At 41.0% G+C, this 16,385-nt stretch overlaps 1 protein-coding gene across 1 annotated transcript in view; it reads right to left on the minus strand.

Moving 5' to 3' along the window:
* The window catches only part of LOC117763324 (tumor protein p53-inducible protein 11-like), a 39,214-nt gene continuing 22,829 nt past the window's right edge, over positions 1-16,385 (minus strand). The window contains exons 3-8 of the mRNA XM_034588340.1: positions 15,300-15,439; positions 9,130-9,188; positions 8,932-8,980; positions 8,621-8,717; positions 5,696-5,797; positions 1-2,597 (exon numbers count right to left, since the gene is read on the minus strand). Coding sequence (XP_034444231.1) covers positions 2,464-2,597; positions 5,696-5,797; positions 8,621-8,717; positions 8,932-8,980; positions 9,130-9,188; positions 15,300-15,428 — 570 coding nt within the window. The 5' untranslated portion in view covers positions 15,429-15,439 and the 3' untranslated portion in view covers positions 1-2,463. The remainder of the gene's footprint in view (positions 2,598-5,695; positions 5,798-8,620; positions 8,718-8,931; positions 8,981-9,129; positions 9,189-15,299; positions 15,440-16,385) is intronic.

Here is a 16,385-nt window from a genome sequence, read left to right on the forward strand (position 1 = left end):
AAAATAAACAAGTATGTTTTTTATTTCAAACTAAATAGTGGAAATCCATAACAATTCATTTCTGAGGTACAGTTTCGCACAAATATAGGCTACATAAAAACACAATGCTACAACTTGGAACAGTTTGACCTGGTATGCTAGTCACAACAGTACAATATATTTTTAATCTACATGAGGGAATGAAAAGCTCAACTTACCATTCCTCTAAAATTTAAAGGACACAACTTACCAATGTAATATCTTGACTAATTTACGTCAGAAAAGCCGGAGGATGAAAGAGCCATTTCTTCGCCTCCCTACTGCCGCACATCCCCCCCCGACGTTGCCCATCCCTCCTAAAATAACCAGCTCTACAGACTTCTGAACCTTTCACTAGGCTGATGATTTGAGGCCTGCAATATCGACGGAAATGGAACGGCATTTCTCTTGAACTCAATAATTACTATGCCAGTCAGGACAGAGCAGTAGGCTGGGGCATACAATGTCACTCAGGAGAGCTGCATTTAATTAAACACTCGAAAAAAAAGGATAATTACTACTTTTCAGGAGTAAGGAAGACCTCACCCAAGTTTCACGTTCCCTATCTGAACTGAAAACTCACCCAAAGTAACGAGCACATCTGCCTTCGGCGCTGGACTCGCGACTGCAAACCCACAATCACTGTGACCTCAGGACCACTCCCTTCTGGGGCAGAACTCAACGTGGTCATTTGCAACAATATGGACCACCTTTGGAGGCGTCCTGCAGAGTGTTTCTTGTTTGACTCAAAATGATGTTTCAAATTAAATTTACTGTACGAGTCAACTGTCTTTTTGACTGAACGTATGTGCTGCAGAGTTTTAGCTGCAGAAAACACAGTTAGCATTGCTGGCGTGCTAAACCAGAGCGAGGACATCACATGCCTAAGGGCAGAGGTAGAAAATGTTTCGAACATATTGATCGGGTGTTAACTGAATTTTAAAGCACAGGGAGTTTAACTACCTTATAAATGAATGTTGCCTTTTCAAGATTTAAGTCATTTTTGGATAATCCATCCATTTACCATCTTTATTATCAGCTTTATGTTCCTGTTGGAGGCAGCTTGCTACACTTTCTGAGCTATTAATATTTCTGGATTATATTGCATGCAAGTTGTCGAAACACAAGTGTCACTTTAGAAAATCTTAACTAATACTGAACAAGTTCCCTGTTCTGTTCACAAGAACACCACAAAATGGTAAATAATTTTATTTACATATATACAAAAAGTAGGTTGCAGTGTTGATGACTGTTTTTAAGAAGCTTTAAGGCAAGACTAAGGATATGGTTTATGTAAAAACTGTGCTACATCACTAAGGAGGAACCACTTCAGGTGTGTTTACCCTGACATGTGACACTAGCTCTACAGTAAAGGTCAGAATGTAAAAGTCTCTCTGTAAGATCACTTGGGCTTCGGTCCTGTCGAACAGTGCACACACAACAAGGAGAGAACCGCCCGTCTTTGAGTCGGCTCACGTGTGCGTTCCATCAACATTACATATATTAATCTCCGACGTGTAAATATTCTGTACAAAACTATTCCTGTTCACTTTGGTAGAATCTCATGACTGATACCTCAAAGAATAAAAAAAAGTCACCATTTCCCTGAAAACATTGTTTTGATTCAGCATTTCCTTTTGGGTAAGTTTGAAGTGTGAACGGCTGATGGGCGTGATTGAGGGTATAAACTGACCTTAGGGAGTTTCCATGGTGAGCTCAGCAGTATAAGAAAGGGTTCATTGTCACTCAACAAGCGTTTAGATCATCTGACTGCACCTGAATCCTACACTAATCACAGCTGCTGCTTTTCCATCTAGCGCAACCGGTGGGGAGTTTGTCAGGGACGCATGCGAGAGCGCACACATCGAGGCTTCACTTCAGCATACATACAGTGTGTGTTAACATCTACGGCAAACAGGAAACATGTTAAAGCACAAAGTCTTGGTCCTTGAGTGGGATTAAGAAGCCGTGTCCAGATGCCTTTTTTTTAACCAAACAGATAAATACGAAATACCCATTCTAGAAATCATGTAGCTGTACATTTAGAACACAGTCAGATGTTTAAAATTACTCTGTACTGTACATATTAAATCACAGGACTAGGTAATACAAGAATGCAATGCACTATAAACTGCTCACAGCACTCAGCACTGCACAAAGAACGGATGTGTGTCGAGAGGGGCTTGACCTCACAGTCCAGTGAGAGTAATTCACTTTCACTATGAGGTTTCTCTTTCTTGCTGTGGACTCTGGAATGTGAGACTGCGCTCATCTGGTGAATACTCGGGGGTCACAATAGGTTATGTGCCATAGAAAGGGGCAGGGGGCATCCGCTGGCAAAGAGATGCTCCAAGCCCCAGTCAAACAATAATCCAACCTTCTGACCCCACACGTTTGTGATCTTTGCTCGGCTGTCCCCTCCTTGGAAGTATCACATACAGCAACTCAGATCTTCTTCGGCTTACGGCCCAGGTGGTAATAGTAGGCCATGGTGACCGCCAGGAAGAGCACGCGGCTGAGGAGCAGGAGCATGGCAGCATGGGGCAGGATCCCAATCTCCATTAATGTGATGGATGTCACTGAAATCACAGAGCAACATTACAGCACTTAAAATATGACTTTTTTACCATAAGTAAAAGGCACAATGAATTTGAACCTATGGGAAGAGGATCTGAAATTATAGGTTCATATTTTCCAAGTTTGCTCACATACCTTTAGGTACATTGAAAGAGTTACTGGTCACTACAAGTGTATGTCTCTGTTTAGGTGCTATTCACTGGTCAAAAATAACACTAACATCTGGCTTCTGTCTGCAATGGGAATGGATACAATCAGCATTCACTCCCAGGTCAAATTACTCCACAGGAGACAGGTTTTCATCAGCTTTTGGCTGACACTGCATCTTTTTTGGTGCAATGTTATGACAATCATTGAACTTCCAGGCATCGGCACATAAATAGCCATGAACATTTGTGTAATTATTGTTTTTCACATCCTGGGAACAACATGCAAAAGCGTTTTTTTCCCTTCTTCTTCGTAACGTGCAAGATGCAACACTGGCGAGAAAGCGATTTGAGAGACCTCTGGTTCTGGCACGTTTGAGACGTCGAAGAAAAAAACGACATATATCCGCTAATTTTGGTGTTAAAGAGGTGTAGGAAGCAGCGGTGATCATGGATGCCACTTGGATGTGTAAATGAATTTAATAAACCTTGGTGTGAAACTGTCTCAGACTGTCAGGCAATCAAACAACCAGTCTAAGGCATGATGAATGATGTGAGGTGAATGAGTGGTGAAGTGAAGCGCTATGATGTATCAGAACAAACGTCAAGTCAAGCAAAGTGAATTCTGTATGTTTAGAGCACATGTAAAACAACACATGCAATGCTTAACAGAGATGAAAGTATGAAATTGTTTGATTGATGAATAGAATAAAATCAAAACACGTTGAAAACAGTGGCAGACTTCACAAAGGTTGGTCAATAGATTTGAGGGGTCAAGGAGTGAAACGCATATAATGTGAGAGTCGAAACACATCATCAGCTTGTGTCATGCATCTGCGCTAATCTTACGTTTTGTTTTGAAAATACTGCTCCACAAGGTTTCCCGCTTTGCCAGAGTCACATAAGCTCATATATAAGCTGCAGTTACTGCCAGTTTATTGTCTGCGGTAATGACCGGTTGGTTTGTAGATGTGGGTTGTAGCACAAGTCACACTATAAGTTGTTGTTTTCGGTTGCCAAAGGTCGGAGTGGTCATGAGAGGACGTCTGAGCTTGGACCACAGCTTTGAATTGAGTTACACAGATTTGACAATTTTTGTTATCTTAGACTCAGATCTGAGTTTGAAGGTCCACATTAAAACTGTGACCAAAACCAAATTTTTCCACCTTAAAAACATAGCAAAGGTTCAGCCATTAGACAGATGCTGAAAAGCTGATTCATGCCTTCATTTCTAACTGACTGTATGACTGAAATGCACTTTTTACAGGCCTCCCAAAGAAAGCAATAGACTCCAGCTGATTCAGAACTCTGCTGCTCGGCTGTTAACCAGAACCAAGAGGAGAGAACTCATTAGTCCAGTTCTGCTCTGCACTGGTTGGCTGATACACACAGGATTGACTTAAAGGTCCTCCTTACATACAAGGCTCTGAATGGGCGAGGACCGAGTTACATAGCTGACTCTCTGGTTAACTATGTCCCCTCTAGAGCACTGAGATCATCTGCAGCAAGTCTATTAGAGGTTCCCATGAACCGCCGACAACACATCGGCGATGCAGCTGTTGTAAACCACGCTCCAAAGATGTGAAAGAGATGGCCGCTAGATATCAGAGAAGCTAGTTCTTCTAAAAGAAAACTTTAAACATGTTCTTATGTTATTGAAAATCTGTTCTCTTATATCAATTACATTTTAACATGTTTTTATTTGTATCTATATTGTATGCAAAGCACTTTGAGCGGCATTTCTAGTATGAAAGGTGCTATACAAATGATGTTTATTTTTATTTTTTTCTTGTGGCTGTCAATGCAGAGACCTGAAAATCACACAGTGTACAAGGGCCTTGAGGCAATTCAAGAGGATATACAAAGCGTTATTCTTGGTGGGAAATTCCCTCTTTGTGTTTCCCTGGAAAGAATTTTGGCTCTTTGGAACCAGGGCTGTGGAATTTATCCACCATCACTAATTCCTTTGTCTGTTAGTCTGTCTAAGGTCCAGTTCATACAGGAAGCGTGTTTATATGGTTTCAAAGTATATATATATATGCGCATGTGCGTGTTGTCTAAAGCAGTGGTCCCCAACCCGTTGATCGCGATCTGGCTGCGGTTGCTCAACAGTGTCGGTTGTCTGTTGTTCTCACTGGCAGCGTGTCCGCTACTGCCGGCGGAGCAGCTGGTTTATTTCCTGCATTTCCTTCAATACAAGTCAGATTATGTACTAAACTAAATGTCAGGACTCTACGGTATGAAGACATGCATCTTCCGGTCTTGCGATAACAATCAAAGCCCTGTTAGAACCAGACTGTATATAAAAACAAATGATTGTTAGAACAAAAAAATGGATTCACAAAGTGGAACGCTGGAGTGCTTTTACTTTAAAATTGGTTCGTTTGTGACATAGGGAGATAAACAGGACAATAAACAGAGAAAATTATCTTTCCCCTGAGTTTTATTTTTTTATAAGCTAAATGTGCATTGAACAGATGCTGAAAATATGAATTGATATTAATGTTAATACTGTGCATCGAATAGATAAAGTTCCATAACTCCCTTTCTTTGTGTATATTTATGCTCGTACATTGAGCCTTTAACAGAAATTGGAAAAAATAATAAATATGACCCTCCTAAGTGTTTTTTTTGGGAAGATATCAGGGTGGAAGATCTAGGCTTACGTTTAGATTTAAAAAGTGATCTTGGGCTTGAAAAGGTTGGTGAACACTGGACTAGGGACATGAAAATCTATCCTGAAACAAACTGCAATGCTGCAACTCTGCTTACTGAACTCAAGAGGGCAGTATCAACACACATTCAAAACACTGGCAGAATTAATTCTGACTTGTAGTTTAATTTCTACACAAACTCAAGCCAATACCAGAGATAGAAATCAGGGGTTGTGTGGTAGTTTGAGTAAGAAGACACGGCAATCACTGTAAAATGATGTGTTGGACAAGTGTAATCACCTAGAAACTGGACAGCGAAGTAGCAGGCTTCACTGAGCAGAGTCCACTGGATGATGATCTTCTCTGCTGTGTACAGACCATTCCACATGATGAGGGCCAAACCTGGAAAAGGATGGGATAAAAGGAAATGTATAAGATCGAGGGCATGAGAATGAAATAGAAAAAAAAAAAGTGGCTTTTCAGCAAAGAAGATGTGAGACATGTTTAACAGCACCACCATCGAACTACTATGAGGGCAATTCACTGCAGCAGTACTCAAACTGAAATCTATGACATGTACACATGGTGATAATTGGACTATTGATTGTGCTAAAAGCCTGTACAAAATTATTTCATGACATTCTTCCCGTTCACTTTCCTGTATTTCACTCCACCCACGCACACGCACACACACCAGCGAGGCTGTGGAAACGAGCAGGGGTGGGCAGAAGAGGTGGGAGTGGTGATGGACTGTATCCTCTCCCTGCCAGGTTCCATCTGTGTGGCAGATGCGACCCCCATCCTTCGCCCCTTCACCGCTCCTTGTCTCGCAAGACATCGCCCTTTTTATCCCTCCTAATCCCCACCGCCCTGCTGACATTTACATAATGGAGCCGGTCTTTTGTTGGCTTTATGAGATTGAAAGCTGGTTCATTCATATCTTCATCCACAATTCCATGTATTTAAGGTTGTGTCTCTCTCCAGGCAATGCAGTAATGATAGAGGGCTATTTTTTGATTTGTTCGGATTTGATCTTGTTAACATTTGAATACGACGTGTCAGAGGACAGGATGTGGTGATTCCTTAGTATTCACTTCATGTCATGAGGGAGGAGGCGAACATATTAAACAGATTCGATATTTTGTGTTTCTCTGTGTATATACGGTCGAGGTGCTAACGTTCTGTCAAATGTAATAGCCTGATTTAGCTGAAAGTGACAGCCTGGGAAATTTCACTGGATATATTTTAAGTCTGGGCTCTCACCCTCTGTTCCCTTCTTTACTTTCCCATCAAGGAACAAGCTGTGTGCTACCTGCGTCTCTGCCACTGGTGTGCTGTGCTCCTCAAAGCCATCGTAAATCCTGTAATCACTAACTGACTCACTGACTTGCCTGACAAGTCCTGTCTTAAACTAAAGCCATTAAAATAATGACAATGTAATTTCTCCATAAGAGCGGAGCAAAGAACCAATCACCTGGCAGATTTATGAGCATTGATGGTCTCCTGTTGTTTGCGTGACACGGACGAGTGGGGGAAAAAAGCTACATTTAATGCGTGACTGAAAGAGCAAGCTGCAAAATTTGAATGTAGACTAATAAACTACCTCCTTGAAAATCAGACCCCCACACTGTACATACACTGTCCTAACATCTCCCACTGTGTTTCCACCAGAAATAGACATGGTATATGAGGCGACTGCTGTGAGTCTTCTGGAGAATTAGTCTCTTTAGCCTTCGTGGAATCTAAATGTGCAGCGAAGGACTGTGTTCATGTGGACACCAATATTCTGACTAATGACCTTATTCAGAATAAGACAATATTTCGATTATGATGTTTACATAAGTTGCTAATAAAATATTCCATTCATATACCAGTTTACATCTTACAAAGCACAATCTGATTATGACTCATACTATTATGTCCAATACGCCAAATATATATATATCCAATATATATTAAGGTATCAGAAAATGCTGTTTACATGAGAATGTCTTATTCAGACTTTTATCTTAATCAGGTTAATATCAGAATATTGGTGTTCATGTTCACGTAAACATGGATTTTACAGCAGGAGGTGTTTTTGTTCATTATCTGAATGTTTGTGTGTGACTTGTAATGAATGCATTGAGTGGCCTTATCACACAAGATCAGCAGTAAACCAGTGTACATTTTTAGCCAGTATATAAATCAATATGAAAACATTGTCAGCATCACTGCAGTACAGTGAATTTACTTCAGTGTGTGCAGTATAGGGTTGCAAAATTCCGGGAATATTCAAAGTTGGAAACTTTCCATGGGAATTAACGGGAATATACGGGAATTAACGGGAATTAACGGGAATAAACTGGAAATTTTGTGGGTAATTTATACTAACTGTATTTACCTTGTCATATACAGACATAAATATAAACATTTTGTTTTGTCATAAGCTGATTTGAGCCCTGAGGAAACTTTGGGCACTTGACTATATGCTTCTGCATCTTTGTGGCATTCTTAACGTAGGTCTTTGCACAGTATTTGCAAATGTACACAGCCTTTCCTTCTACATTGGCTGGGGTGAAATGTCTCCACACATGAGATAGTGCACGTAGCATTGTTCTGTAGAATAAGATGAGAAAAAAACTTGTAAAAAACACTAATGCAGTAGTTAGCTAAACAATTGGAATCGTCTTTAAAAATATTTTACAATTGATGGATAAATGAATAGAAATAGGCTAGATGAACAGATGAACAATCCTCAATCAGCATGCTAATATATTTTCCCCAGTAATATCATCAAAACTTCCCTGACTAGTCCTTGGGCTAATGCAGTAGTGTGGCCTCAATAGCCCTGCTGTAGTGTGCAGGATACTGGGAATTATCTGTGCATGTGATGGAAGAATGCACTGTACATGTGATGGAGAAATGCACAGTGCAGGGTTGAAATTCAACGTGCAGCGTGTGCTGCATTCCATACATCTTTAAAATAGAGTTTTGAATGACGTTTTTATTGCTCAGCGTTTAATTTGCGGTAATTTTTTTTTTTCAAAATTCCCAAAATTCCCGAGCTTAACTTCCCATGGAAAGTTTCCGGAAAGTTTCCGGAAATTTACCGGAAATTTTCCGCCCCTTTGCAACCCTAGTGCAGTATACTCCCTGTACTGCAGCTATGCATGACGAATCATGAAAAGCTGCATGAATTTATTATCTGTGTATATTTCTTGCGTCTCAGAAGTGAGGACTTACTGAGCAGTGCTCCTCCATAAAGGCGAATGGAGATGCTGGGCGAGGAGAGTTCCTCCTCAAAAACAACTTCATATAGTTGGTTAGGGAACACCAGGGCCTGCGGTCGAAAACAAGCACAATACAGTTCCGTCAAATTAATATAAGAGGATAACATTCTGTATTTCCCAACGCTCCCATAATAGCCCCAGAATGCAGCAGTACTGACAAGAGTCTTCCTATTTGTGTGTGCTGCCCCTGAACCCTGAGGATATTGAGCTCTGTTGGGTTTAAAACAGGACTTGTTCACAGAAAGAGTGCAGAGCAACGCTTACCATCAAGGCCACAGCTGTGAAACCCACGGCAGAGATGAGGATCCACACCCTAATAAGAAAGACATTGCGTAAAATTGTGTATAATCCCTTAATATAGATTGTATATTTGTTTTCTCAGAATTTAGAAGATGTTGAACATAACCACACCCATGACCACACACAGTCTGCCATGTTCACTGTGAGCAGCTGAAATCTCACCTCAGCCCGATTGGTTCTCGCACTGCAAACTTCATCTCATTTCCGAGCATCTGACTGATCTGTAAGAGAACATGGCACGATAAGGAAAAAGGAAATGAGACAGGAAATGTAACAATAATCATTTCATCTTAACACATATCAGTGGCTGCTTTCACACATGCACTGTAACCCTGCCCCTTTGTAGACATTACCCAAAGAATCTGTATGAACCTAAAGGGAAACATTAGTTGAACCAGAGATTAATCGGTGTCAAGTGTAGAAGGTCCGATTGGGCCGATGTGTGAATGGAGCAGATAATTGCCTGTGGAAATCACAGGCACCTAGTGGGCGTGTTCATATCCAGCTTCCTGCATGTGCTACCCAGTCGACAACCCCTACCTAAACCCCAGAGGGAGCATTTCCAGTTGGTGTGAACTCCTCTTGCACAGACAATCTCTGATTTTGTTGTGCATGTGTGAAGGCCCGGGCAGGTCATACGTGGAAACAGTTTCTTATGACATGTTTTACAAAGCACCGCATAACCAAGAATGAATCACTCTCCATGGAGGTGTATTTAATGTCACCAGCTCATCTTTACCAAGCTCCTGGAAAGAAGCACATTAAAGAGGTGGAGAGAAAAGATGAGTGTCAAAGTAGGACCTATTAGGATGTTAATTAGAGACTGTGAATGTCTCCACCTCGTTAATCAGCCCCTGAGGATTAAGCCGGAATGTCATAACAACATTTACAGTCAATTCTGGATGAACGACCAACTCAAATGTTTCTGGCAACAGAAAAACCATTTCGCTACAAATTAACTTAATCTTAGCAACGCGAGGACCACGCAGCACTCTATTTATATTCCTGAAAGCCTGAAGCAAATGGTGAGAGGACTATTCAACAAATTGAAAGCAAAGTGTGCCACGCTGTTTCTTAGTAACCAATTTTTCATCACAGCTGAATACAAAGACAAATAATAGTTAGTGAAAAGTCATTAGGAATGAATGAAGCAATATTGAGAAGACACACCCACATGTTTCATATCTGTTATGATAAGCATCTCTTATCGCAGATGCTAGAAGATTCTGGAATGTTAATAATCAGCGACTAGGTTTTCTAGGCAGCTACTGATTTTAAGCATCAAAACACACCATTCAGTCATAGTATGTATGAATGTAAAACTGTATTAGTGCTGGTATGATGTAGTAGAGTAGCATGTACCAAGGTGGCCCAGGTTAGATTAAGATTCAACAGTGATGAGTGATATATGAGAGAGAGAGAGAGAGAGAGAGAGAGAGAGAGAGAGAGAGAGAGAGAGAGAGAGAGAGAGAGAGAGAGAATTATGTACAGAGCAGACAGTCTGCAACCACAGTTTTTTTTTTTTTATAATTCATGAATTATATATGTTGGTTGGTTGTGAGCAGGGTTGCAACAGAGATTTCCATGAGATGATATCAGTCTAAAAAAGCATCCTGTTTTCATGGTTTTATGCTACACAGAATTTTATGGTTGAACGTGGCAGTTTTTATGTTGGTACCAGTGGGGAAGGTATTCACATCCTTTATTTCAGTACTAATACCACACTATTAAAAGTACCAGGCATTAAAAGTACTCAAGACATTATATATATATATATGGGGTTTGTTATATATGGGGTTTGTTAATATTATATAGTTTGTGTCCAACTGCAACTAATAGAATAGTTAGTCGAGTGACTAATAACAAATACATTTTTGATTTTGGATTTAGATAATTTTTTCTGTTAATTGATTGATTGTTTGACAAAATATTGTCACATGTTCTGAACAATAATTGAAAAATGGTTCCAATAAATTATGTGTGCGACAGGAGAGCCAGACTGAATCTGTCTGAGCCTTGAATACACTCACTTATGTCTGCCCCCGGAGCAAGGAAAGTTTGTGTGTGTGTTTCTCAATGGGGTCAGACTGAGGTCACAGTGTGTGTCTGTTTTCTAAGTCAGAGGTCAGCAAACGGACAGAAAACACAGATGAAGCCAGGAGCCCAGATGTGGAATACTACTCAGAAACCTGTCAGGACATTTTATGATCAACCTTTACAATGTTCAGGACACACAATCTGTGTCCTTCTCTGAGAACCCCATCCCTCCACAAAGAACAAACATGTCAGATGCGTTTCCTCCTTCGGCAGTCACTTTGGATACATTTTTTGTTCAAACTGGATCCTGTCCTTAAGGACAAGCCTGCATTTATTTATAAAGTGACCAAAACAACCCCGCATTGCAGATTTTTATTTAGTTTTTAAGGGATGGAGATTGGAGGTATCTCTCTTGCTTCTCTGCTACTTTCTCCCCTACATGCGAGTGTGGTGTTGAGAGTCAGTCAAGGAGGAAAGGAGATGAGCATGTGTAGGTGAGAGTCTCGGTTTGCCCACATGCTCTTTTTTCAATACCGGTAATAAGAACATGTACCAGGTATGCAACTTTCATGCCACTGTGAAAACTGCCACACCGAAACCCCCCCGTGGCTGAAAAGTTGAACCACTTCATCCACAGCCCTCAATTATTTCCCTTTATCATTAAACAACTCTCTTCTTAAAAAACTGAAACTGAAAATGCAGAACAGATGACTGATTTTCTGGGCAGCAGTGTATACATGGAACTTACTGTCAGTTGCAAAGTAGTTTTCTGCTTGAAAAGTCTGTGAGTTTTCAAAGTAGAACTAAATACTAGACAGATCAGGACAGGGGGGTTTCAAGGGGTTTTCTGAACCCCATTTCCATTGGACCTCGAGGCATCGGCATGTTAATAAATCACGCAAAATGCAACACTGGCAAGACAGCGTGGTTAGAGACGTCAGGCATCACTCACCGGGATAGAAAAAGAACAGAAAAGACTAATTCCATCACCTTTTTTACCCGTGTTTAAATAAACCTGCGTATACTCGCTAACTTTGGTGTAAAAAAGGTATGAAAGATAACTCGAAATAGCAACAAGAGCACAACAGAAGAAGGGATGAAGTCAAACGAGAGCAGAGAATCCACTGATAACACTACAGTGAGTAATCCAAATATTGATTGTTGTACATCTGTTGCTGCATTGAATATTGGCCTGTAGCTGACGTCAATAGTGTTATTGTATTGTGCGCCTCTCCCCCCATATGGAATAATGAGTATTGATGACTATTTAGCCCCTCTGGGGTAGAAAAGATCATGAATGATTTTTCTATAATCTTGATATTGGTTAGCCTGTTCAAATAATTGGATAAGTCAATGTACAAAATACATTTAGAAACTAGAACAGCACTAAAGCCCTATATCGCCATGTTTAGAAGAAAAAAATGCTCGATACAAACAAATAATTATAGGTTCTTCCTTGGATCATGCCCCACCCCTTCACAAAATGAAATGGAAATCGGATCAGTATTTTTTGAGCAATCCTGCTGGCAGCCAATTAAACGGCAATGAAAACATACCCTTCTTAGCAGGGGTAATAAGATGTGTTGATGAGCTTATAATCACATCAAAAAAAGGACAGATTTACTTCGATTTTTTTGGCGTATGCTGATTGCATCCCTGGCAGGATGACAGAGCAGAGGCGTGTGGCAGGCAGGAGAAAAGAAAAGAGAGAGCTCCTGTGGAGGTGAAGAGGTGAGTATCGGATAGACATGAGACACAGCGTTAAAGCAGTTTGTCATATCGAAAATCTGTCAGAGTTCAAAAGAAGCCGTCATCACAGGACAGAAGCAGCGGATATGACAGAACTGTACAAAGCTTTGGCAACATATAATCTATCATCACTGTTTCATCCATGTCAAGGCTTTTATTTCTTTCAGGAGAGTTCTACTCCTGCTGCTGAAAATAAACACAATAATGAAGCTGAATGAGAAGTCAGATTGCACTCTTTTTGGTTATTAGGATTTCATGTTGTGAAAGTCAGCCTCCACGTCTGACTGGAGGCGTCGGGTACAGCACAGAAAAGCTTTTGTCTCATGTCTTATAATCATTTCACAAATATCAGGCAGCATCTAAAGATTTCTTGGCTGGGCTGAGCTCCCAGTGTTTCAACCTCCCTAACAGCGTCTCTGGTGCCAGCTGGGATCACGTGACCGAGTGATTCACTCCTTCCTGTGCCATGCTTTCAGGGGCAGATTTTGACAAGATCACATAAATATGCATGACTGGCATAAGAAACACTCAAAGGGAGCTGAGCGTCAACCGATGGCACAGGACTGGCTCGGGCGGAATAGAAGCAGAAGGGAGAGGTGCAGAGAGGGAGAAACAGGAAAAGGAAGAAATACACAATGCTGTTTGCAGGAAGAGATGGTTATTCACAGCTGCGATTGCCCCGATTTGTCATCAATCTCTCAGTCCGACGCGTAAAGTAAACAAAGTGAAACTTTTCAACCAGAGGGCAGGAAAATATCCCGGAGAAAAAATTATCTGTACTACACAGAGCTAAAATTTGTCATGTCAGTATGTACACTTCTCATCTGATGGATGTTGCAGTCAAAACAAATATAAATTATGGCTAAGTGGTTATCTTCTGGGTCACAAATTATTCATACAACTTTGTTATATCTCTTATTTATAAAGGCCGAAGCTCGGGCTGTCAGAGATTGATTGTTGATACATGACCTTAAAACTAAAGCAGTCTGTCTACCAGTGGATTAAAGAAGCCTCCAGCACAGCTGCACTCACATACAGCACCTTGGCATGAATACCAACCTCGCTCTCACTTAGGTACGACTATGAGTAAAAGGAATTGCATTCTTATCTCTGGACTGTAGAAGGAGCAGGAAGAGAACAATCAGTGGAGCGCAGCAGGACTTCCCTCCTTTGTTTACAGGTACCACAGGGGTAAAGTCAACTGTTTCCCCTCCAAAGCAACTATATGCAGCTCACCGTACTTCATAATCACAAACACTTTTGGCGAGGATAAATGGAACAAGTCAAGTACCAGCACAATGTATAAGAGTACAAATAGACTCTCAGGGCAACAGTCAATGTCACAATCGAAGTCACAGCTAAAATTAGGAGGCCCACTTTTTAAAACGGCATTCACACATCAGGCCAAAATAGAAAAATAAAGCTGCTTTCAGGCATGAGGTCTCGCAATGTTCCTGAAATTTTCCATTTGGAGAACGCAAATGTCCGAGTCAGCTGGTCCAGACATTTCCCGGAAATCTTCCAGCCACCCCCGTAGAAAAATGTCAGGAAAATGTCTGAGTGAACCCAGCAAGTGTTGATGTGCTGTCACATCTGCGCGTAGACATTTACGTTCTTACATATAGTCCCTTCGGATAATGTAAGGAGATTGTGTGGAGTTCCGTGGATGTCTGAAAGCAGCTTATATGTATCTGTTTCCATCCCAATGCTTTGTGAAAGGGATCAAAGCGGCAGATGTCTGGGTTAGGCTAGTTGCTAAGACATTAAGAGAGAAAACAAACACTCGGGAGGGCTGAGAAAAGGGTGCTGACATCTCATCACATGCCATCAGCCACCGTATGCCTGCTTCCTTCTGTTCGGTTTCCTGCTCCCTCTTGCCTGATTAATATTTCAGTGAGGAAGTGTTTGCTCTGCCTGTGCTCATTCTAATGCCATCAGATAAAAAATGATAAAATAAAAAACTGTAGAATCGTGATATGTGAGCCTTCTGAACCCCAACAAGAGACTATCATCAGTCTGCAACTGTGCTCCACATGCGTGATTATGATGGGTGATTTTGTGACGACTGATATGCACCAGCATGTGTGCTGTTTTGGTGTACACATGACTGTACACTGTCCACACAAATGTGCAAATGTATGGTTGGAATGATATAATACATGGGATGCAAGAGGCAGGGAGTCTCTCCGGGGAGACAGTCCCATTTCAGTGGAGTTGTGTGAACTCATGGGAATATGTGATCTAGATTCACTGAAGCATGAGGAGCAAAAGCACACAATGGGTTGTGAGTGATGAGCCAATTAGCAGCCTATTTTGGCTTTTAAAAGTAATCCATTTCTCTGGGTAAGTGCCCGAATCTGTGGTTGAGTGCATTTTCTTGTTTATACCCTGCATCAATGTTATCTGATTATGGTTTAATACATGCTCATATTTATAACTAAGCAGTTTGTTGCACTCATGCAGAAGCCATTTGCCTTTGGTATCTGCATTATCCCCCTAAAAAAGGCTAAAAATGACTGGACTGTGTTCATGTGATGTAATCTGACCTTTGAGCGGTGAACTTCACCATCATCATCCTCACCACCGACTCCGAGGATCTTCCGGCTCTTCAGGCGGCTTATCAAGTCCGTCTGACTGTGCTTCTTCATTAGAGGAGGGTGAGGTTTAGACACCATGGTGCACACACCTAACAAAGGAGATGAGAAAAAAAAATAAAAAATAAGGTACAAGGTTAGAGAAGCTGGAATGACAAGCAAATGTGTGCAGAGTCATATTGCAGTAGAGGATATATTAATGAATGGAATACAAAGAGAGGGAGGAAGAAAATGGGGTTTCCATTTTCCATTATGTAAAAATAATCAGTTGAGTATTTCTTCTGCGATTACCCCCCTCTCCAAAGCAGACACTTATCCAGTGCAGAGGCAGGGATATGCAGTTACCAATATACAAATAATCCCCTCGAGGACTCGACTTATGCAATGCAATTACATAACACGGGTCTTGCAAATACAAGCAGCAACCCATAAAACCTTCCCCTCAAGTCAAACTAGAAGCAGGAGCCAGACGTCATGTGGGTCTGTCAGGAGACCAACAGATGTAGGTGCCTCCACAATGAGCCAATGCATTGAACAGAGATGAGGGTCTCACTTTCCATATCGATTAGGTTCCACTGACGACATGTGACCCGGTAAGCGGACAAGGGTTTTGATGTCAGCTTGTACTGCCTACACAGCAATATGCCCTGACCTTGGCTACAGATGTATTCATGTCTCACTTAAAATGGCTCCTCAATGTCTCTTTACAACAATAATGACAATGACTTGTTTTATCCCCACTGTTGTGATTAAAACACCTTATAACAGGGGTCTTCAATGTTTTTTCAGGCCAAGGACCCCCAAACTGATGGAGAGATGGAGCAGGGACCCCCTACTATATATATTGTATAAAATAGTGTTTTATATTAAGCCTAGTGCCATGTATAAACATAGCTACCCTGTTATTGTGCATTCAATACTAAGCTATTCAAATAATACACAGGTTCATATATTCATGTTTTTATTATTGTGTGTCGCTGAATGTTTGCATTGCTGACTATAAGATAACGTCTTCTGCCTCCATTTATCCGTTCGCTA

This window comes from Hippoglossus hippoglossus, chromosome 6, assembly GCF_009819705.1.
Source record: "Hippoglossus hippoglossus isolate fHipHip1 chromosome 6, fHipHip1.pri, whole genome shotgun sequence".
In the NCBI taxonomy this organism is placed as follows: Eukaryota; Metazoa; Chordata; class Actinopteri; order Pleuronectiformes; family Pleuronectidae; genus Hippoglossus; species Hippoglossus hippoglossus.